Consider the following 24,239-nt stretch of genomic DNA (forward strand, 5'->3'; position numbering starts at 1 on the left):
GAGGAAAGGATAGACGCTGGGGGAAAGCAATGACAATCGTTTTCAAAGGGACCTAATATTGTGTCATCCCGGGCTGGACCTCCCTTATAACTGTTCTTTATTTGTACATTCTGTGCCTGAAAACAAAATAACTTTTCATTGATTGGGCCATTATCCAGGCTCTTAGCTTGGCACCCAGCCCCCAGAACTGTGAAATCGGCCTCACCAAGCCTATGCTTTGAAATGAGAAAACATCTAACTGGAAGCCCATTCAAAGTAAGGAATTTGGCTCAAGGCTCCAGGGTCCTAAGTGTCTTCCTTCTCTTGGCTGCATCTCTCTCATCCAATCTTGGTGCAGAATCTTGCTTGGCTAGGAAGCAGATCAGGAACAAGGAGTCAGTCGTGCTGAGAACGTCCCATGAGACTCTCAGAAGTCACCGCCTGAATATCAAACCTGAATAACCAGAGAGATGTAACCTCGGCATACTTGCAGTTGTTTTCTTCCTGCCCACGCTGCAGGCTTTTCAGGTCCTTGCTTGAGAGTGAACTCACAGGCGTAAATAACGTGCTGTCAACTGCCTGTGTCAGGCAGCTCAGCTATTTAAGCAGACCAGCATCAGAAAACTCAGCTTCCCAACCCAGCCTTCGCCACTTCCACGTAAGTAACTTTCAGAGGTCTGCCTTTAATGTAGGAGGAATGAACTTTGTGTAGAAGCGACTGAAATGCTCCAGAATATTTGCTATTCTGTTGGGAAAGGTGGAGGTGTAAGGGAGAATGAAAGTTAAGAGCTGGTCCCAAGCAGGGAGCCAGAGAATGCTGAGGGATGTAAGTTGAGGTGGATTTGGAGCAAGGGGCTGGCTATGTTGGCCTTTTGGCCAGTAGGTGAGATGTTTTTCTCACTCTCTCCTATTTCTGAAAGACACTTGGAAACTAGCGCTTGTATGACTGTGCTCAGTTACACATGAGTTTATCATTTAAAGCCACTATGGCTGTGCTACGTCTCAGTTTAAAATTAGACATAATATCATTTTAAAATATTTTTTGTGTTCAATGTAGTGGGGAAGGGGAGGTATCTCTGGTTTGAGTAGAGGTGGCTCGACTGTAAATTTGCAGTGCTATTTCTTGTTACTTCTGGTTCTCATAATACTTATCAGTTATGAAAATGAAAACATTGATCTTGTTTGAGATGAAAAGGAACCCCATGCTCTGGGGTTTTGAGAAAATGTAGGTTTGTGATATTTGAGCACAATGGTATCCAGGTAAACTGTTAAGTAAAGTGGAACAAGAATTATTGGGGGAAAAAGGGCACAACATACCACAGAGCTCAGGTGAGACGATCTTAAAGAGAGGAGGAATGCAAAAAGTTCCCATGAAGTAGCACTTCACTCGACAAGGTCTGTAGTGTATTTAGTTAAGAAGGGTCAGGATAACCAGAGCAGGCAGAGGACAAAATAAAGGTACAGGGGAGGAGAGAAGGGAGGGAGGTGGAGCGGATGGTAGCGGATTTATAATTAGACACCATAGTCACAAAATGCATATAGGAATACAATAAGGATGACATTGATTCCATAGTTCCTGCCTTGGGTCAAGAACCAGTGACTAAGATTAAGAATCTGGTGAAAGTCAAGAGCCTTTTGAAGGTAGTCCCCCCACCCCCACCCCCTTATCCCCAGTACACACCATGATGTTCATTTTCTGGACCGCTAGAAGTCCAAACCCTAAATTCCATAGTTGAAACCAAGGCTTTTTTTTTTTTTTTTTAACTGAGCTGAAGCTGCTGATTTGAGACCCTTAACCTGGCTGGCAGGCACTTCTTAGCCACCAAACTGAAGCTCAGTTAGAAGGTCATAAAGGTCTGATTTCAATCGAGCAACTTATGATGAAGGGGCTTCTCTGAGCAAAGATAAGTTGGGGGCCAGGAGGAAGAGGAAACAAATGAAAGGTAGCTCCTGTTCCCACAGAGCTGACATCTAAAGTACAAAAACAAAATGATAAGAGGCCAGGCAAAAAGTAGCACACACTGTGTGATTTCATTGATAGAAAATGCAAACTAATTGATAGTAACAGAAAACAGATCAGTGGTTACCTGGGGAAGGAGGGCAGGAAGAAGAGGGTGGCAGGGTTACCAAGGGCACAGGGAAATTGGGGGATGGTGGATATGTTCGCCATTGTGATTGTGATAACCATTTCTTATAAGTGAAACTTTATCAGGTTGTACACTGTAGACACGGCAGTATTATATGCCAATTACACCCCAACAAACAATACTTGAGCAATAGATCTTTTTTTAAATAAACAATTTTTTTTATTTTTTAAAAATATTTTTTTATTGATTTCAGAGGAAGGGAGAGGGAGAACGAGATAGAAACATCAATGATGAGAGAGAATCATTGACTGGCTGTCTCTGGCAAGCCCCCGACTGGGGATTGAGCCTGAAACTGGGGCAGGTGCCCTTGACTGGAATCTAACCATGACCTCCTGATTCATAGGTCAACGCTCAACCACTGAGCAATGCCAGCCAGGCAACAGGTCTTTTTTTAACCATTAAAAGCATCTCTAAAAATCATCCTATGCAACATACTGAAAATAAAAAATGAGTATGCCTGGAAGATATTAATTCAATAAACAAAGTAGAGGAGCAGACCACCAGAATTGTGGATTTTTGTAGAACTTGGAGGGTCCCAGGGATCATTTAACTCAGTTTTGAACCTGGGACTGGGTCCCACCTCAACCAATTAAATCAGAACCCCTGGGCGTGTAGCCTGACACTGTATTTTTGAAACTCTCCAAGTGATTCTGATGTAAAACCCAAACCCCTCACTTCACAGGTGAGGATAGTGAGGCCCAGAGAGAGGAGGGGTCACTACCCACTGGACCACACACCCCAGGGCCCAGGGAAGACAGCAAACAGGACCTCAGAGGAAGAAGGACCCCCTGAGGCCATCGCTTCTGGGTCCTCAAAACCACACTTCCAGCTCTAGCTAGGATAGGGTATTCAGTGTGTTTCAAGCACATTCTTGGAACCCAGACATGCTCTGGGGCGGTCAACAGGAGGCATTACTCAGAGCCTCAGAGGTGCATTATTTAAGGACTGTGCTAGCGCATGAGAAGGGATGGTGAGGAGGGATGTTTCAAAACTAAAGCTTCCTTTTGTTCCCTACATAATACCTAGGGTAAGCCAGAGGATTGTAATTACTAATAAGAACCGTGGCTGACGCACCAGGCGCTCTGCTCTGGCGGACAGCCAAGCTGCTCTTTCAGGAACTCGCCTGAGTTCTCAGCATTGGGGTGAGTCTACCGGGCACTACAGGGTCTTTTCAAAGTGACTTCCAGATCTCAACACGGGGCAGACGCGTGAGTGGGTGACGTTTGTTCTTGTGGCTCCTGTTCTTCCTGTCTGTCCCTCACCTCAGCACCTGTGTGGGTGCAGGGGTGCCCACGGCCTAGGACACCTGGCCATGTTGTTCATGGTTTCCCATCTCTCCGCCAATCCAAACGTGCCCGGTTTCCGGGGTGTAATATCCTCAAAGCTTTACTTACTCATTTTGGAAAACTAATTAAAGTCATAATGTTAATAGATAAGATTGCTTAATGAGTTATGTCTCTCCCTGGTATAGTAAGTAGGTTCCAGCAAGATAGCGCATCTGAGAGTTTTCCGAAATGTTATATAAATGTAATTACCGTTTGGGACAATCAGGAAAATCAAAGTTTCAGGCAAAACTCATAAACCCTACCAGTCAGAATTCCAAGCACCTTGCTGGGGGAAAATATACCAAGATTGGGAGGGGTGGGGGGTTCAGTAGAATTCTTCAAATCACATCCCATAAGGAATTCCCTACAGACTATGGGCCCTGAGAGATTTCTTTTTCTGAATTGGTTTATTTATTTATTTATTTAGTTAGTTAGTTAGTTAGTTAGTTAAATGCATTCATCCTCATAGGAAGTGGCTGCATTTATCTTTCTGGGGGGGAAATGGAGCGCCACCTTAAGGTTACTAAAATGTCAAGAAATTCTTCTCTGGGGCTTTATAAATATCACCTGGTTTCTCCTTTGGAACAGAAGGCTGCCCCTGGCAGAGCAGTTTTCCCTGCCTTAGTGACAAGGAACCCCCTTCCTACAGTCTGGGGCAAGGGGTCCCCTAAGTTCCTGCGACTGTGGGCCCTTGACAGCCCTTTCTTCCATTGGGGAGCTAAGCCTGTTGCAGCTCCTGCTGGCAAGGGGCAGCTGCCTGTGGCACCTCCTGCCCCCGGAGGGGCGTGGCCAGGTGTGTAATTAACCTCCCTCGGAGCCGAAGCAGCGTCTGGGAGCCCAGGGCCGCTGGGCAGCCAGGGGAGAGGGCACAGTCTTGACTGGTGAGAGCAGCAGCGAGGAGGAGGGGCGGGGAAGGTAAGCACCACCCTGAGCCCCAGGCGACAGGGACACCGGGAGACGGGGGACTCCAGCTCTGGGGGACAGGATTAGGCTGCTGGCGTCAGGGTGGTGGCCAACGCTGTTTCATGCTGCAGTTTGGAAGCCAAATGTTTCCTCTTTTTGCCAAGGTTTCATTTAAAAATTGTTTTATTTAAAAAGTGAGTGATGGGTTTGCACAGATGATAAAACAGGTTTGTGTAACTGTGACAGAATGCCTGCCAAGTTCTCTTAGGGTGGAATGGCTTAATTTACATAGACCTTTTTTTTTTTTAAGGCCGCGTCATAACCTAACCTGGATACATTTTTAGAAAAATGTTGATGGCTTCCTCAAACTTTTAAAGCGCCAAGTGAATGGGGTTGTGGATGGGGCTATGCAAAGATGAAATGGTTAGCAGGTGGGTGAGCTGTGGCCCCGAGTGATTTATAAAAGACTCCCCTGCCCATTTAAAAACCAACACCTGAGGATCCTGAGGCAGCCCCTGGATCACACCCATCCTGCCTGCTGGCCTTGGGTGGGCTGGTGCAGAATAGCCTTGAGGCTGCAAATAAAAGGGATTCTCCTGATACACAGAGGTGGTGGTGGTGGTGGTGGTGGTGAGGTGGGGTGGGGGTGGGGGGGCAGGTTTTCTTCCTGGCCCTTGCTGCCTTGGCCGCCTCTGCCTTCAATGACCCTGGTATGGATTTGTTATTCCAGCGCTATTGATTGTGCACACACGTGGGTTTGGGGTGTGTGAGTACATGGGCAAGCAGGTACAGGTCAGCCTGTCCTTTTTATTTGCTGGGAAAGTGCCTTCGTGGATCCTTATGTTGAACACACCCTTCCACAGAACCCCAGTGTAGATACGTCCTGGCAGAAGATAGCCTGTCTTGGGGAGCAGAGTGTGTGGCTGGTGATCAGGAACCTGGGTTTTATTTGCAGCTCTAACTCAGCTGTAATGGAGGCATAGCCCATGGACACGGACAATAGAGTGGTAAAAGGCCTGGGAGGGTCGCGTATGGGGTGAGGGCGTCAATGGGGGTGGGGGGGGGGAACATAACAAATAAAGCAGGAGGGAACCCAAAAGATCAGTTGTCCAGTGGATTATTGATAGCACCTCCTTTTATTCTAAAAAAATGCATGGCCTGAGAAATGAACTATGTGGTCTCCTATGAATGCAATTCATAAGACAGTAAAGTGAGTTGCTCTAAATCAGGCGTCCTCAAACGACGGCCCGCGGGCCACACGCGGGTGTTTTTGCCGTTTTGTTTTTTTTTACTTCAAAATAAGATTATGTGCAGTGTGCATAGGAATTTGTTCATAGTTTTTTTTAAACTATAGTCCTGCCCTCCAACGGTCTGAGGTTCAGTGAACTGGCCCCCTGTTTAAAAAGTTTGAGGACCCCTGCTCTAAATGTTAGGATTTGTTGGTGGCTGAGCTGACTCTGGACACAGGCCTGCCCATGCCTCATTCTGGCCTCTCTGCCAAGTCACTCACTCCCACCATGACTCAGTTTTCTTATGGGAAGCTTTGTATCTGTCCTGCCCAGACAGAAAGCTGGTGTATTTATATTGTCTTGACAAAAATAAGTTCAGTATAAATGCTGGGGGAATTATTCATCACAAGGCCAAGTTACTTTATTTGTTTCATGTTCTAAAAAGCCCAGTGGTTGGTGTTAGCTTATGGCCATGTTTGGATAGCAATAAAAGCACTTTTAAAAGTAGAGAAGTTAATTTTTACCCATCCTCAAATAATTTCTTGTAATTTGCTTCCAGTAATTTTGATAAAATGTTGATCAAATATTAAAACCCTGCCAGATCTTTCGGAACTGCCTTGATCTTTTATGATAAAAACAAAGCTGCCCTGGCCAGTGTGGCTCAGTTGAGTGTCGTCCCATGCATTGGAAAGTTGCAGTTCGATTCTGGGCCAGGGCACATACCTAGGTTGTGGTTTGATCCCCAGTTCCAGCACCTGCGAAGGCAAGCGATTGCTATATCTCTCTTTTAAAGTGCCAAGTGAATGGGGTTGTGGATGTTTCTCTCTCTCTCTCTCTCTCTCTCTCTCTCTCTCTCTCTCTCTCTCTCTCAAAATCAATTAAAATAATAACAAAATTTTAATATATATTTTTTATTGATTTCAGAGAGGAAGGGAGAGGGAGAGAGAGATAGAAACATCAATGATAAGAGAGACTCATTGATCAGCTACCTCTTGCACGCCCCACACTGGGGATTGAGCCCACAATCCAGGCATGTGCCCTGACCCAGAATCAAACCATGACCTCCAGGTTCATAGGTCGAACCTCAACCACTGAGCCACGCCAGCCAGGCAATAAAATTTTAAAATTAAAAACAATCTAAGGCAGACATCTACCAGTTCTAATCTCTTAGGGCATACTGGGCAGGAACTAATGCCAGTCATTCTATCTATACAGATTATGATTGAAGTTTCCTAGAATTCTTAAAGACATGACAGATATGCTTAGATAGTTAGTCTTTGTTGATATATTTTCATTTCCTTCCTGTATGGTTTCTCCATAAGGAAATTTACATAAACAATCTTCTTTAGCTCTTATATTTCCTCACTCCTTTCCAAATTTCTGGTCTACCGATGCCCAGGAGTGAAATCTGTTTGTTGTTTTTTTAAAATATATATATATATATATATATATATATATATATATATATATATATATATTTTATTGATTTCACAGAAGAAGGGTGAGGGAGAGAGAGATAGAAACATCAACGATGAGAAGGAATCATTGATTGGCTTTCTCCTGCATGCCCCCAACTGGGGATTGAGTCTACAACCTGGGCATGTGCCCTTGATGGGAATCAAACCTGTGACCCTTCAGTCCATAGACCGACGCTCTATCCACTGAGCCAAACTGGCTAGGGCTGAAATCTGTTTTAGCAAAACTTTAATTCAGTAACCTATGCCTGGGAATGTTTACACTTTATTATGTATTCTTCACGCACTGCCTGGGGAGTGGCATAGCACTGTTTGGAGATGGCTAGAACTGGGGTTTATGAAGCAGGAGCATTGTACCTGATTCACATTCCACAACTTGAAAGGGTGGAGATTCCTAGGAACTAGCTCAACAGGGCTCCTAGACGACTAAATAATAATAAAATAAAATCTGTAAGGAACAGCAAGAGAACCTAATGTTATTTCACTTGGAGAAGATAAGGCTAGAAAGCTATTTGATGATGGTGTGGGAAAGTATGTAGGGTAGTCATGGAGGTCAATGGCCAGCTATTCACCTTGCCCTTTGAAGGGGAAAAAAAAGCCCAGCAATTGGTGTAAGCTGCAGCATGAAGGGTATTGAGTGAGCCATGAAGTATCCCACATCATGCAAAAAATACATTGGAAAGAATTATGTACTCAAGCTCCAAAAGATGGGGCAGACCAACAATTTTTTAATTTTTGAAGTCTTTTTCCTTTTTTTCTTCTTTTTTTTTTCTTGAAGAGGAAGTTATGCCTGCTTGCATTAGTTAGGTCACAGTCTATTTTTTTGGCACTCCTCTATCTCTTTTGCTCTCTTTAAACTCAACACCACATTTTTAAAAAAATTCTTTATTGTTTAAAGTCTTACATTAGTCTCCTTTTTTCCCCATTGATCTCTCCCCCTCCACCCCATCCCTTCAATACCATATTTTTAAGATCTACATGGCTGATTATATTTCTAATATTTCTAAAGAATTATGTCTAACTTATTTTGAATAATCTGCTATTTATATACACATAATCCTCTAGTGTTGGACATTTCTGCTGTCTCCAATTCCCATAAATAATTCCATAATGAATAGCCTCATACGTATACTCAACCACCCTTTAGATCTGGTTGTTGGGAGACAGGGGAAGGGAAGGGGTGGGCTAGATGGCCTATATTTTCTTTAAGCAATATGAAATACTGAGTTGTCCTTGAGAAATGGAGACACATGACATCACAAGTCCTAGTCTAGTATTTCAAACTTTTAGAGTTTCTCTGGGTCCTTTAGGACTTTACTAGGACTTTCATAGTGACTGAAATAATTTTCTGAGGTCAGTGATCTCCCCTTCTCAATGTTATTTTCTTAAACTTGAGCTAGTCAGTTTTAGAAGCATTTTATTTCTCCACATTGGTCTTTTTTCCCCCCTTTTAAATGCGTTTTTATTGATTTGAGAGAGAGAGGAAAGGAGAGGGAAAGAGAGATAGAAGGCTTGATGAGAGAGAAACACCAATGCCCCCCTGCATGCCTCCTGTCGGGGATCGAGCCCACAACCCAGGCATGTGCCCTATCCGGGAATCAAACCTGTGACCTCTTGGTGCACCAGTCGATGCTCAACCACTGAGCCACACCAGCCAGGCGCTCCGTATTGTTCTTTGATTACCCTGGCAAAGCAAATAAAATGTTCTAAGAAATCTTATTAGTTATAAGGTTGAGTGGAAGATTCTAAAATGTTCCCCTCTTTTAATGATTACAAAACCTGATGTCATACGGTTGCCCAATATTATGTCCTGAGTCACTGGGAAAGCTGGATTAGAACCTTAATAATGGTACTTTGTGCTTATATAGTGTTTATAACTTAAAGTGCTATTATAACATAATCCATCTCATTGACCTCTACAGCAACCCTGTGAGATACGTGGAGGTAGGATTATAGTTTCACTTGTAGCTGAAGAAATGAAGGTTCAAAGTAATTAAGTGAGTTGTCCAAAGTTACTTGGAGATCAAAGTGATGTTGCTGGAAGGAGAACGAAGGTTTTCTAAGGCTCCATCCATCCTCCTTTGGCAACATTATGTTTGATGCTCAGGGAAACAATCTACTGTAGGTTCAGCGTTATCCCCTGAGCTGGACTTTCGGTGTATCTGTCCTTTTCAATGATTTTGTGATATTAATGAGTAGGCTAGAGCTGCATAGCCAATAACAACTCAATAAGGCCCATATAACTGAGCCACATGGCAACAGACAGCATGTATGGTTGGACTTTGGCATAGTATGGGGTTCTACAAAGGACCAGGTGTGTATCATTTTATCCATTACCTAATTATAGTAATAAAATAAGCATGGTCGTTGGACCATAAAAAATAATAATTGATTCAAGTATATTTGTGCAAAGAGATAATTCCATATTTCTCAAAGAGTCTTTTTTGTACATTTCACAAAGGAAGTTATGCCTGCTTGCATTAGGCAGGTCGCAAAGACCTATGAAAGGGCCGCCTAAACATCTACTGGTCGTGCACATGCCATATTGCGAAGGTCTCTAACTGCTGTTCCTTACTAAGCAATTAGGGCCTGGGCAAACATATTGTAGAACACAGCATACATGAAAAAAAGCATGATGACATGCCCCCAGACTTACAAATGAACAGCCCTTTTCACAGGCACTCGGAATGAGTACATTTTCACAAAGAAACTCTCTTTTAACATTCTAAGGTGACTGAACGGCTGCAGAGCATTATGACAATTCTGTATTCGATTTTTAAAATACCAGGCTGATTTCTATCACCAGTATTTAAGTTTTTGAGCACCCCTTCTCTTCTCTGCAACCAACACATATATCTTCCTAGCCTACAGTCTGTGAATCTAATTAATCTAATTAATGCCTTCCTAAATAAAGTATAATTAGGAAGCTAAATGGGTGACCAAAAATTAATAACACACTCTAAAACATAAAAGGAATATTTATTAGTTGTCATTTCGACTCATTTGTGCCATTTTTTCTCTTCACTAACTGCTTAAAAAGTTGATCTTTTTGTTATTTGCTTCTAAGCTTAGTAATGCAAATTTCTTTTTGTGTTTAATGGTTTTCTTTAGAAAATACTGAGATCTCTGCCCTCTCCATAGGAAAAAAAAAATCTTTCTGTCAAATTTGTCGTTGTGTTAGGGCATCAGATATTTTCAAAGAAGAGATCTAATCATTCAGTGTACTTCACAAGTCTCACCTCTCCTGCATTATCTGGTTTGAAAAGACCTGCGCACATGGGTGTGCTCCATGGAAATCTCTAGTACAAACCGTTGTTGTTCCTTTGTTTACATTTGATCCTAGGATGGGACTGTGTTTGAGATGTAATGGATATTCCCACTTAATAAGCATCAGCACAACCATACTAACAATACCCAAAGCAGGCAGAGGCCCAAGCATTATTCATCCTACCAGACAAATTTCTACCCTGCGTATTCAAACTGCAATAAAAATGAAAGGTCAGGAAATTGGAAGCCATCCTGTATCCTCCTTACTTGTAACCACACAGAGTTGCAACAATAGGCTTTCTTCAGAGTAAAGAAAGAACCTGTTACTGTGGTTTTATTCTCTAAGATCCCAACAGACCTGCATCTTACTAATCTGTAACAGCATTACAGATGCCTAAAGTCAACAGGAACGTTTCTATCTTTCTACACCTAAGTGACAAACTTAACATTTTACCTAGGATAAGGGGACCAGCTGTCCAGGTTTGCCTAGGGCACTTGTGATGTGTGCCTGGTATCTTGGTGTAATTACTCATAGCACCTCTTTTAAACTTAAATGTTCCATGTTAGATGGCAAACTGTACGCCATGTTAATTTAACAGGTAGACTGAATATTAAAGAGCACGTTGGTTGAAAATGTTTCATGGGCTCTTTAGTTGTCCTTTGAAGTAGAAAGTTGGCACAGAGCGTTTGGCAAATCAGGGACATGGCTTAGACTGGACCCATGTCCTCCCATTTCTCAGGCCAATGACATCAGTAAACATTGATAAGGAATAACACGATAAATTAAAACGCAGGCTATTCTGATCATAGGCATTTTAGAGGAGAAATAACCTCAGAAGTCATCTGGCCCAATATCTTCACTTTTCTTTTCTTTTTTTTTTTATTGATTAAGGTATTACTTATGTGTCCTTATCCCCCCATCTTCACTTTTCTGAAGGAAGAAATAATATAACATTCTGGAAATGTCTGTATCACTTTAGTTTTCTAGGCTGTTTCATGAGCGCTATCTCACTGGACCACAACTGCAGTAAACAGGCAAGGAAGGAAGTTCTCAGCCACATTTTACAGAGAAGGGAGCTACATTTCAAATAAGCTTAAAAACCTCAGCCATGGGTGTGTGACTTTTAAAGAGGAGTTAAAATAGAAATCCAGGTCTGACTCCTTGCCTCATGCTTTTCTACTACTCCATACCAGTGTAATATTTTCATTTAGAATGGAAATTTAAAATGTATCCTCTATTGCCCTGCCAGCGTAGCTCAGTGGTTGAGCACTGACCCAAGAATCAAGACATCTGGGTTTGATTCCAGATCAGGGCACATGCCTGGGTTGCAGGCTCGATCCCCAGAAAGGGGCGTGTAGGAGGCAGCCAAACAATGATATTTCTCTCTCATCGATGTTTCCATCTTTCTTTCCCTTTCTCTCTCTCTAAAAATCAATAAAAACATATATAAAATAAAATGTATCTTCTACATACAATTTACCCATTAAAGATATACAAACATCCCCCCTGTAACTAATACTGTATATTCAAAAACATTTTATTTCTGCTTCTCTCTTACTCTTCCCACCTACAAAGAGCTCTGGCCAGCAACTAAACTGTTCTTGTCTGGCAGCGCTGCTTGGTGGCTGGCTCGGGAAATGCGACGCATAAAATCTCTCCTCCTTGTCCCTTGGGTAGAAGGACGAGGAGAGGACCATGGGAAGTAATCTCTGGCTTCCTCTTGATTGTTCATTGATTCTGTCTCAAACAACCTGCTGCTCACATCCATACTTTTCAACATTCCCCTTCTTCCTCTCTCCCCCTCTTTATTTCATCTATGACACAAATACAGCTCTGATTATTATGTCTTTATACGATAAAGGGAAGTCATACTTTTTGCAGTGAAAATAAAGTTCAATCTACAGGCATTCAGTAAGCATCCACTGGACACCCAACAATGTGTCAGAGACTATTCTGGACACTTGAAATACATCAGAGTTGTGCTATGATCCTCTAAGATCATCAAAAGTCTCCTGAAAACCTCTTCAATATCTGCACCAAAACCTCTTTCTCTAAGCCAATTTTTAACTAAAACTGCTTTTTCTTCAGCATTTGCTTTCAAAATAAAATGATTTCTTATTAAATTTCACTAGGATATTTGAACAGGATTATTTTCTACCTCCCTCTCCCCCAGTAACAAATATGTAGTATTTTAGTTACACTCCTTTTTGTGGGTTAGCCTTGGAATCTACCTACAATTTATAATGTTCTTTCGAAATAAAACTTTTTCTGACTTCCAAACCATCATCATAGAGGTAGACCTTTGGAAAAGCAACCTGCTTAAAATATGGATATCTTCTATAAGGAGATAATGGAAATGACATTGTCCTCTTTCACTAGCCTATTTATTTCTAAGGAGGTAGATTAATACTCCACTTTATCATGGCACATTCAAAAAAGAAGCCTAAAGTTTGATTATTATCTTTCACCACTTCCTTTTGTTTCCATATATAAAACTTTGGATTAGAACATGAGTTATCAATAAAAAGAATTCAGTGTAAATACAAATAATTTTATGTCCGGGATTAATTTTTTTCTCACTGCTGGTAGTCATTCACAGACACTCTCCCTTCCAATAGCTGCCATAATATCTTGCTATTTTCTGTAAGTGGCCATAGAAAGTCTGGGCCACCGAGAGACCTGTTGCAACCACAGTTTTAAGAAGTTCCTTCATCAACTCAACCAGACTCTGTACATCTAGGGATTAAGTAGAAGAAACAGTCATTAAGATCCATCTGGTCTGGTTGAAGCCCAGCTTTCTATTCCATTCTGTCGGATGCAGTAACTTTTCTCATTTGAATACTACATCATTAACATAATGTCATCTTTCAATTAACTCTGTGTCAATTACAGACAAGCATGTGGGGAAGGAAAGCCGGTCAGGCTAGTGGTGCTGGTGACATTAACTGAATCACTGGCTTGTCCATTTAGCTAGGTCAGAGATGTGTCTGGTCACCAGCCATGAGAAACATGCCACAGGGAAGGAGAGGCTGCTCCCAGACTAGCCCCACCCCACAGGGGAGCCAGAGCAGACACAGGACACCACATTGCTTTACTGCCCCTCTTTCCACAACCACCCATGAAGGCTTTTCTGTCTGCTTAACTGCTCAATGCAAGGAAGAAATACAGAGTAGTGGTTAATAATATGGATGCAGGAGCTAGACTTGCTGGGCTTAAAACCCTGCTCTGCTACTCATTGGATTTGGATAGGGGGAAAGTTATATACATCCCCTTGGGAGAGTTATATACATTTTCATCTATATCACTTTCCATATGTGTAAAATGGAGCCATTCAGAGCGCCTTATTTCTCTGATGATTAAATGAGTTAATGCATTTAAGACATTTAGGACTGTGTCTGGTGCATAGTAATCACTCAAAACATATCTGGTTGTTATTGTTATAACAGGGGTGAGGTTTCTGTATGCAGTTCAAAAATATGAATCAACTCCGTACTGTTTGGGGCAGTGAGGACCAAGACATATTAGAAGGTTGGAAAGTTATTTTTTCCAATGTTGTGTTTTGGTTTTGAACATGGCCAGTCCTAGTTGTGGAAAACACCGAGCAGTGTCTTCCTAACTTGTGTTCTAAATCAAGTCATGCCAGATGGCATCATATAAGTTCAGTTTAACAGGCATTTAATGAGTACCTATTAAGTGCCAGGTACTTCTAATGAAAGCTGGAGAGATTTAAATGTATAAGAGATGACATATCCACCATAGAATATAATTTAGTGGGGAAGACAGGCTCATGAACAAACTATTTCCAAAACAATTTCCATTTGGTCATTATTCTCATAGGACAAGACAACCTAGAAAAATGTACTCACCAATTCATAGTATATTTTGTTCCTACTTATTTTTAACTTTCTCACTACTCATCTTCTTTCCTATTAATGTTTCCTCATCCTACCTAATAATAGACAAATATGCAAATTAACCGTACCTTCGCTATGCCCGCAATTGGCCAGGAGGCGCGGGGGGGGCGGGACTCGGGGTGGCCGGGGTGGCCGACTAGGCTGGCGGGACGCTGAGCTCACGTCGCCAGCAGCGGCTCAAGCTCAGCGTCTGTGCCATGGCTGTGCTGCGGCACAGAAGGGGCCTCTGGGGCAGCGAGCTCACGTCCCGCCGCGGACCATCAAAAGCGGGGGAGCTGGGTGCCTGTCCGCTCAGGCACCAGGCCTTTCAGAAGCCTTCGCCGCGCCGGAGGCTTCTGAAAGGCCTGGTGCACCAGCGGACAGATACCCAGCTCCCCTGCGATCGAAAGCAAAAGCGTGGGAGCTGGGTGCCTGTCCGCTCAGGCACCAGTGGACAGGCACCCAGCTCCCCCGTGATCGAAAGCGAAAGCGTGTAGGGGACCCTACACGTGCATGATTCAATCATGCACTGGGCCTCTAGTTAATAGATAAAAGGATAAATTGGGGAGTGAAGTAGAGGAATGAGCAAAGAAACCATTAAATTAGTGAAAATACCAATAATTAAGTAGAAATCAATACACAATGTGGAAGTGCTAATGAGAAAACATGCTTAAGATATGACCCCAACCCCCACTTTGTTAGTCTTCAGAAGTTCCACCCAGGGAAACATCTTCTCATGAAGCAATATATACAGCATTTTATTTTTTTAAAGGTTCCGGTTTCAGATATTGTCCTTTGCCAGCCGAGAAAGCTTAAAAAGGGGACTGTTACCCAGAAAGAGTGAAACTTAAAAGCTCTTCTGATCAGTTTGCCACCCAAGAGACACCCCACTGAATGCTTAGTTCACACTCACTTAAAGAACAGTATCTTCTGTAAGCGGGCACCTCACAGTTTGGAAGCACTGTCCCTATAACTATATATGAACTTTTGCTCCATTAACTTAAATTTCATTTTGCTCTTAATTCTGCTGGGTTTCCTGAAATGGGGGTGGGGGGGGGGGGGAGGGAGGCTTCTAGAAACGAGGAAAGCGAATCCAAAGACGAGGGCCTCGAAAGCAGTAAGCTGAATTCGCAACAACACAGAGCACATACCATCGTGCACATCAGATGTGCAGAACTCCAAAGCAAAGAAGGCAGCACTTCCTATTTTTAAGCCTTGGATTAACCACGAAGCAATGCAATCCCAGAGCAGGGATGAGACATCGAAAAACCAAACCTCATGATTTCTTTGCCTGACAAAACTGGGGGGAATAAGACTACGTGGGATGAGATGGTCCCTGGCGACCAGTTGGAATGGCATGAATTCAAGTATGAGTTGGCATCTCAGTCTTCCTGCCTCACTGAGTCAAGTGCAGCATGTTCTGGGAGAATTCTGTGCTTGTCAGTGAGCTGGCAGGTGGTTCTTAGCTTTTTACACTGAGCTCCTAACCTTTTACACTGGGTCAAAAGTTAGGAGCTCAGCTCTTACTGGACAGACTTGAACCAATCTCCCCAGGTTATCTGCACCTCCAAAAATGGAGTCAGAAAAAACTTGAAAGGGGCGATTCCATCATCTCTGTTGCGTTGGTGGGAAGTAGACACTAGGGCTTCCCAGGGAATGTGTGGAGGTCTGTGAGAAGGCTGCAGCCCCAGCAACGGGAATGAGGCTGGAGAGACCACAGTAGGACTGGCCCACACAAGAAAGACCAGCCCCCGGCCCAATTCTTCACTAAAAGTGACAACGACTAAAATTAGAGCTCAGTGGTCCAAACCGGGGATTCAGAGATATCTTAGAATTTCTGACATCAGTAGAGCATGAGGAGAATATACAGTATTTTGTAGGTCTAAATCGATCTTGATGCTAATGACATTACAAACTGCCTTTACTGCTGTAGCCAAAAGAAAAGGTAGACTTCTGAGCCTTCTTCTGACTCTGTAGACAAGTTAGTTAAACTTTCCTGATTGCAAAACAGGACTAATCCCATTCTACTTCCTAAGAAAGGAATGCGAGAGAAATGAAAATATCTACCTGCTATTGAACTGTAGCTCAGCGCCCCATGATTGTGGTATTGCAGTTCCAACACTTGAGTACATTATTCAATTTTACATGATTATATCCTATTTTAAACTCACAGCCTAATAGTCCCTCTCTTTTATACTTCCTGTCTATCCCAACATCTTTTCTCCTTCTTCATTCAATCATTTTAAATTCACCTCTGCGGTTTTTATTTGGAGACTTCAAGATTCACTTTTTTGGAGAGGGCAATAATTTATATGATTAACACAGTTTGAAGTGCAGAATTAAGTTCTGACTTCTGTAAACGGGGAAATCGTAACATTTTTTACATAATACAGACAAGGTCTGCTGTAATTAGTTTTCCATACATCTTTTGTATTGTTCTTGGTCACCAATGGAAATAATGAGCTAGCCTGGAGACAAAGTCTAAATTCTTTAAAAATACCTCAAATCTCCTAAGCTGGAACAGGAAATACTCTTATAAGCAAACAGTAAACATTTGGAACCTTTTAGCCCCAAGAAGTTAAACAGGGTGAAAATATAAATAGCTTCAGGAAGGTTTAGATATTATTCGTGGATAACAAGAATACATAAAAATAATAGTACCCTGTCCAGTGTGGATAAGTGGTTAGAGCGTTGGCCTACACACCAAAGGGTCATGGGTAAGGGCACATACCTGGGTTGCAAGTTTGTTCCTGCCTCGGTCAGGGCATGCAGGAGGCAACCTATTGATGTGTCTCTCACATAAACGTTTCTCTCTCTCTCTCTCTCTCTCTCTCTCTCTCCCTCCCTCCCTCCCTCCCTCCCTCCCTCCTTCCCTCCCTCCCTCCCCCCTCTCTCTCTCCCTCCCTCTCTCTCTCCCTCTCTTTCACTGTTATCTACAAACAATGGAAAAATATTTTCCAGTGAGGATTAACAAATTAAAAAAAAAAATAATAGCAAAAAATAAAAATAAATTAGCAATACAAGTGTTGATGAGGATGTGGAGCAAAGGAAATTCTATGCACTGCTGGTGGAAATGTAGTTTTGTTCAACAACTTTGGAAGACAAGTTAAAATTTGTTGTAAATTGTATAGCCACATACCTTAGGACCAGTCCCACTCCCTGTATATATCCTAGACAAACCCTCCTAGATGTACCTCAGAAGGCATATATGAAAATGTCCAGAAAGAAAATGTTCATCATAACAACAACAAAAAAAATGCAAAAAAACTGGAAACCCCCAAATATTCACAAAAAGAAAAGAGCTCTGAATATGAATGAACTTCTCTAAATGTAGAAATATGGATGAGTCTTGCAAGCATGTTGACCAAAAAAAAGCAATTTACAAAAAATTATATGTAGTGATACCATTTTTATACATCTCAAAAACATACAAATCTTAAAAAAAGTGCTCTTTTAGGGAACCGTACATATGTGATAGAACTAATTTTAAAAGCAAGAGAATGATTAATACAGAAGTCAGAGCCTTGGTTTCTTCTGGAGGCAGAGAAGCCAGAGGGTGGGATTGGGAAGGAAATACAAGCAGCTTCCATAGGCCTGGTAATAATTTAACTTTGTTTATTTAATTTATGCTTTATAACTTATATATACATTATATATATATCCTTAGATATCTAATAATACTTGAGTGGGAAATGAAAATTCTTACCTCCCTAATCATCTAGGTCAGTGGTCGGCAAACTCATTAGTCAACAGAGCCAACTATCAACAGTACAACGATTGAAATTTCTTTTGAGAGCCAAATTTTTTAAACTTAAACTTCTTCTAACGCCACTTCTTCAAAATAGACGCGCCCAGGCCGTGGTATTTTGTGGAAGAGCCACACTCAAGGGGCCAAAGAGCCGCATGTGGCTCGCGAGCCGCAGTTTGCCGACCACTGATCTAGGTAGACTTGACAGAAAGCAACTCTCATGCTTATTCTGAAAATGTAATTTGGTACAAAACTCAGATGAAACAGAAAACAGACAATTGATCTGATCAAGGGTGCCTTTTCCTAAGAAAAAGAAATCAATGTCTAATTTCCAAGTAATAAATGTGAAAAACCAGAAAAAAATATATAAAGAAGAAAAAAATTTTAGGTCATCTGAAGTCCACAATCTAGATATAACCACTGTTAACATTTTGTTATATTTTCCTCCAGTTTGTTTTTTTCACTATGTAAAATTTGAATCAATACAGCATTTAAAAATGTGTTTTCTCATAAAGGCGTGGAATCTTGTTTCCCTGGAGACAGCAATGACATTATGTATACATAGTATATTCATAGTCTAATGTTCAGTTTTAAGTTCTATTATATAAGTTGTCTGTATAAATGACAACTTAACTTTTAGCATTTCCCTCACTGGAACATTTAAGGAATTAGAGGAAGACAATCAAACTCAAGGTTGCCAAATATTTTTCACTGTGATTTTTAGCTTCTAAATCAATTATGGAAATTGGTATGATGGGGTGGAAGAAATTTTTCTTTGGGTGACCTGCTTTCTTAAACTCTGATCTCAACACAAGAATACATTTTTTCTGAAAGGTTTTAAAAAGGGTTTTACATTATTTCTAATTTTTGAAACCATGGAAAATAGTCTTTTGATAATTCATAATTTTAAAGGCAATTTCCCTATTCCTGACCATATATACAAAAGATGAATAGCAGGCTGTTTACATTTCCCCCCATGTGTATTTTTAAAACCTTATTCCTTTAAAACTACCTCAACTTACCTTCTCTTCAACAGCTGAGAGGATACACAGTGTTAGAGTTAGAAGATATTTCAATGCATCTTTATAGCTATTAAGATATGAGAAGCTCTAAACATTTATAGTTGATTATAAGGATTAAACTGCAAAATCTTATAAGAGCTGGGAAAACTTTTTATGTCTCTCCCATGCTGGATTCTTAAAATGTGGTTCTGATTCAGGAGATCTGGGGTGGGCCTGGACCTTCCGACAGGTGACTCAGAGGCCCAGTCAAGCATGGGAACTACTGCCCTCAGCTGAAAGACCTTAACCAATCAAAAAACAAAATAAAACTCTCTCCTTTAACCAGACCTGTGTTAGTGTGGGGAGGCAGATCAATATTCCACTCCTATTGGTCAATTTCTGAGAGACACAGCTTGCGTGATTTCTCTCCCACCTCATCCAGAGTAGTTAGTAAGTGATGAGTGGCAAAACTCTAGCCCCTTCCAAAGACCAACCACTTTTTTTGGGGAAAATGGCAGCACATCATTTTTTTTTTTTTTTCACTTAAGAAAATACAAAATGCTTCAAGAGTCCATTGCTTCCAGGAAGTTCAGAGTGAACATAAAGGAAATTCCAAGCTAAAGAACATTGGGAGACGGGCCTAAAGGATGATTCATCCGCCTTTTTTTGCTGTTGGCCAGCTCACCATGGGAATCTGTTTCTGAGGAGTATCTGCCACTGGTCATCTTTTTCTCCTGGTTTGATATTGGTGGCTTTACAGAGAGGTCAGAACGGCTGGGAGAGGGAGAAGACAAGTGTGAGTCCATGGCAATCTCTACCAGGTACGGTTGTAGCAGCTCCTGTGAACCAGTTCATCTAGGACTGTGGTCGGCAAACTCATTAGTCAACAGAGCCAACTATCCACAGTACAACGATTGAAATTTCTTTTGAGAGCCGAATTTTTTAAACTTAAACTTCTTCTAACGCCACTTCTTCAAAATAGACTCGCCCAGGCCGTGGTATTTTGTGGAAGAGCCACACTCAAGGGACCAAAGAGCCGCATGTGGTTCTCGAGAGGATCTAGGTAAACACCTTTAACATAAATAAATAGGATCAGGGAACACGGCCGAATGTCAACGAGGCATTGGACTTGGTTTAGGGAAAAGCCAGCAATTTTCATTTAACCACTTTGGAAATGTTTAGGCATCATCTCCCCCCGCCCCCCCATCCACAAAAGAAAACACAGCCACAAGACCAATGACTCTTTGAAAACTTCATAAGACATTAATAACCACAGCAACAATAGAACGTGTGCTAAAATTAAAGTTTAAGAAGCTTTAAAATGTTTTTAGTTCTTTTCATCTAAAATTGTTTAGACTACCTTCAGAGAAACTTTTCAACAGTTTCCTTACTGGCAAGAGTTGAGAAGCTTTATTAAGGCCAAGGTCACTAGGATGATTTGGTTTATAAGTTTCCTTTAAAAGAAAGAGAGAAGAAACAAAGCAGCAGCAGCAAGCACTTGTCATCCAAAGAGGGCTGGCATGACAGAGTTTTGTGGAGAAGTGAAGTAGATCTCACAGTAGAGGTTAGATCTTTCAACTTCATTTCTAGAATCCAGCTCTGTTTGAGGTACCTTGGAGAAGTAGGTGCTTTCAAATGCTCCTCCCACAAATCTCCTCAGCAGCCAGCCAAGTCCATCCAATGCTCCTCAGCCAACTAACCCAGGGGATACTTTAAACTTTTAAAGTCAACTGGGGCCTACCCATGAAACCTCTTACTAAGTCCTGTAACAGGAAGCCACGAAAATAGAATAAGAGAAAACGCACCTGATTAAGTCGAAGAACACTAGCCCGCCCGGGAATGACATAACAGCAATTCAATTTTAAGAAGAGGGAAAGTACATGCATAACAGTCCTTGCATCTGAGTCCAGTCTAGAAACCTGTTCATTTGATTAATCGTTCTGAAGGACCGAGGGCTCCACAAAGAAGTAGCACATTTTCAAGGAAGAGCCAGCGTAACTGTGCCAATGGAATTTAGACGACGGAACCTTTCCAGGTCAAGAAATAAAATCAGGGGCCGCAGTTTCCCGCCTCCTGTGTTCTTTTAGGCAGAATGAGCAGCGGTGGGTGGTTCCAGTGGGCGGCTGTGGCTTGAATGGGTATCCTAAGAGGGCAGTCAATGCCCATTCAAAGTGGCAACAAGCCCTGCCTGCATTAGACTGTTGCCCTCATGATCTTTCTGGCCAGACTGGAGATGGAATGGCCTGTTGGAAGAAGGGTAGCGGAGCATGGGACTGAAACTGAAGCTAAGGCTTTCCATTCGAGGGTGCTGGTCCCCAACGGGGTGACACTGGGAAAGTAAGTCTTCCTGGCCTCGTTCTCCTGGGCTGTTACAGGAGAAAATGGAAGTTCTGTGTCAAAGAAACGGGGAGATAGGTGCCCCCAGGACAGGAGGCATTTCTGACCTGGCTGGACCCTGCCTGACTCAGCACTGTGACAGGAATCACTGCTAGGGATTATTAGGAGGAGGAGCACAGAGCCCCCTAAAAACACAGGCAGATTTAGCATATTTATAGCAGCGGCTATTTGCCTAAAGCCCAAACACAGGGCGATTTTACAGTGACCTGACAGGTGGCTTGAGCCCAAGATTCTCTCTTACCAGAAAGCCTCTTCAAATGGCCTAGCGGAGAGGGAAAGATGTTTATGTAGGGAGCCTGGGATGCAGGACACTATAGAAAAGGCACAGGTAACATTCTGCAGGCAGAACTGTGGAGGGTGGCCCTTCCCAGGCACAAACCACATCAGAACGTGCTCAGGATTGTAGCTGATGGTTTTGCAATTGTTTGTTACAACAACAAACCAATGCGATTTCCACACTTGCACTTGTTTTTCACTGTCAGCAAGGTGAGGTCCTGGCCTGTTAGTACCAAACCCACCGCCAAGGTCTTGACGGCTCTAAACTTATACCTCCATATATTTTCAGTTGGGGAGAGGGAGTGGAAGGGTGCACAGCTGGCTTTTTCTTTTCTTTCTTTTTTTTTTTTTGGGGGTGGGGGGGCAATCAGAGGCTACTTAGGAATGCAGGAAGTCATGTGGCCCCAAATCTGCTAGAGCAATGTCTGGTTCTAAAGTGAGGATATACAAGAGACCTTGAAGCTTGTCATTGACTTTACAGAGTACTTTATGTTAACATATTTTTATTGATTTCAGAGAGGAAGGGAGAGGGAGAGAGAGATAGAAGCATGAATGATGACAGAGAATCATTGATTGGCTGCCTCCTGCATGTCCCCTACTGGGGATCAAGCCGGCAACCTAGGCATGTGCCCTTGATCAGAATGGAACCCAGGACCTTTCTGTTAGCAGGCGGATGCTCTATCCACTGAGCGGAACCGGCTGGGGCAGCCGTGTATTTTAATACAATCACAGGGGGAGTCTGAGCTTTTAAAGGACAGCTGCTGACGATTCTCCTCAGTTGGGTTTTGGCTCTGTCTTGGGGTCCTTACCTAGAGGGCACACAACGAGGTGGGCTCTCTCCCGTGTCCCGTGGAACAATGGCCAGGCCACGCGGGGCAGAGGGCTCCAGGCCTCAGCCTCATGCCTAAAAATTGGGGTGCAGGGAGGGAGGAGGAGGGTGCATTGCAGTGACTCACAGCAGCCCTCAGGTGGAAATGTCTCCTGATGCTCCTCTCCGTGGGCCCATCGCCACCTCTGCAAAAGGGAGCGATGCAAAGCGCCGCCCAGTTCGGAGCAGCCCCTCTGCCCCACGGGCCATTCGTCGGGAGCAGGAGGCGTGGGGTGCACGGCCCTCCCTGCCGAGGGCTCCTCCGAGGCCGAGCGACGCGAACCGGTGCGGCGGCCGGGCACCCACGCCCTCCGTCTCGCCGCCCGCGGGCAGCTCCCTCCCCACGAAGCTCTGACGGCGGTTTTTCAAAACCCGCGCCGCTTCCTCCACTCCTTCCTGAGTCTCAGGGCGAGAGGCGCGCGGCGTCCCCCTCCTCCCGGCCACCCAGACCGGGACCCCCGGGCAAGTCCCTGTAAGACTCCCGGCAGGTTCCCCCGCCGCCTGCGGCCCCGGGGACCCCGCGGGGCCGAGGGCGCCGGCCGCGCCCCATCCCCGTCCCCGTCCCCGTCCCCGTCCCCGTCCCTCCGCGCGTCCCGGCGCCCGGCCCCGCTCACCGCCGCCGCCTCTCCTTCCCCCGCAGCCGCGCCGGGACCATGTCGGCGGAGACGGCGAGCGGCCCCACGCAGGACCAGGTGGAGATCCTGGAGTACAACTTCAACAAGGTCAACAAGCACCCGGACCCCACCACGCTGCTGCTCATCGCGGCCGAGGCCGGCCTTTCCGAGGAGGAGACGCAGGTGAGGCCCCGCGCGCGCCCGGACCCCTGTCCGGGGGGCCCCGTCCCCGGGGCTGCGCGCCACCCACGTGAATATAAGGGCGCCCCTCGCCCTCGCCTCGCCGCCCTCCCCCGATCCTTCATCGCTCTCGCACGCACTTCGGGAGCCCGTTCCCGGGAGCCCCGATTCTGCATCGCTCCGACCGCTGCGCCCCACCTTCCCGGCTCCCTGGCGCCCCCCCCCCCTTCTCCCCGACTCTAGCCCGCGGGGGCTCCCCAGGAGCGGCTTAGAAATCTCACGTTCGTCCTTCCTTCACGCTCCTCTGCTGCCGGGACAAGCGCTCTCTCCTTCCTCCGGGCTGGGAGGAGCGCCCCCATCCACTCCGGCCCCGCTGGCCCGGGCTCAGGGTCTCCCCTGGGCGTCAGCAGCCCTTCCGGAGGGCGCCGCGTGCGCTCTGAGCCCAGCGCCCTCAACTCTCTCCGAGGCCGTGTCAGAGCTGGAGGGGACCTTGGAGATCGGCAGTAAACGCAGTCCTCAGGTTTGACAAAGGAGGAAACTGAGGCCCAGAGAGAGGGCCTTGCCAGGACGGCAGGGGTCCTTCATTCCGCGCCATCGCCTCCCAGCTTCCCCGCAGCTGCAGAGCTAAGGTGGCCCAGAGCCCGGGAGCTTTGGTTCGGATATTTGAAAACTCCCGGGCTCTCAGGTTTAATCTTTGAGGGAGTGGAAGCAGATGTCCCCTTCAATGCATGGATTTTTAAATCTATTTTAAAAACCTCCTACATTATCCTGAAAATTGTTTAGGGCAGCGAATGAAACACTGTCCGTGATTATTAACCTGCAGGTGCAGTGTTTGTTATTTGGTAACTCTGACTTTATTTTCCCTTTGGTCATGGAAAGGCAGTCGGTTATGCATGATACGTACTACTACTACGAGCTGCTCTAGCCTCTCTCCCA

At 44.0% G+C, this 24,239-nt stretch overlaps 1 protein-coding gene across 4 annotated transcripts in view; it reads left to right on the top strand.

Annotated features, from left to right (window-relative positions):
- The first annotated feature begins 268 nt into the window (after positions 1-268).
- Positions 269-24,239, top strand: part of HOPX (HOP homeobox) — a 29,383-nt gene continuing 5,412 nt past the window's right edge. The window contains exons 1-3 of one of the 4 annotated variants that reach the window (XM_079774691.1): positions 269-637; positions 3,153-3,268; positions 23,150-23,306. In XM_079774691.1, the coding sequence (XP_079630817.1) occupies positions 23,163-23,306 (144 nt within the window). In that variant the 5' untranslated portion in view covers positions 269-637; positions 3,153-3,268; positions 23,150-23,162. Of the gene's footprint in view, positions 638-3,152; positions 3,269-4,282; positions 4,367-22,688; positions 22,982-23,149; positions 23,307-24,239 lie in introns of those variants that run through there. The other 3 variants (XM_079774690.1, XM_079774692.1, XM_079774689.1) reach the window with 3 other exon arrangements.

This window comes from Cnephaeus nilssonii (genome assembly GCF_951640355.1).
Source record: "Cnephaeus nilssonii genome assembly, chromosome: 1".
NCBI classification, from domain to species: Eukaryota; Metazoa; Chordata; class Mammalia; order Chiroptera; family Vespertilionidae; genus Cnephaeus; species Cnephaeus nilssonii.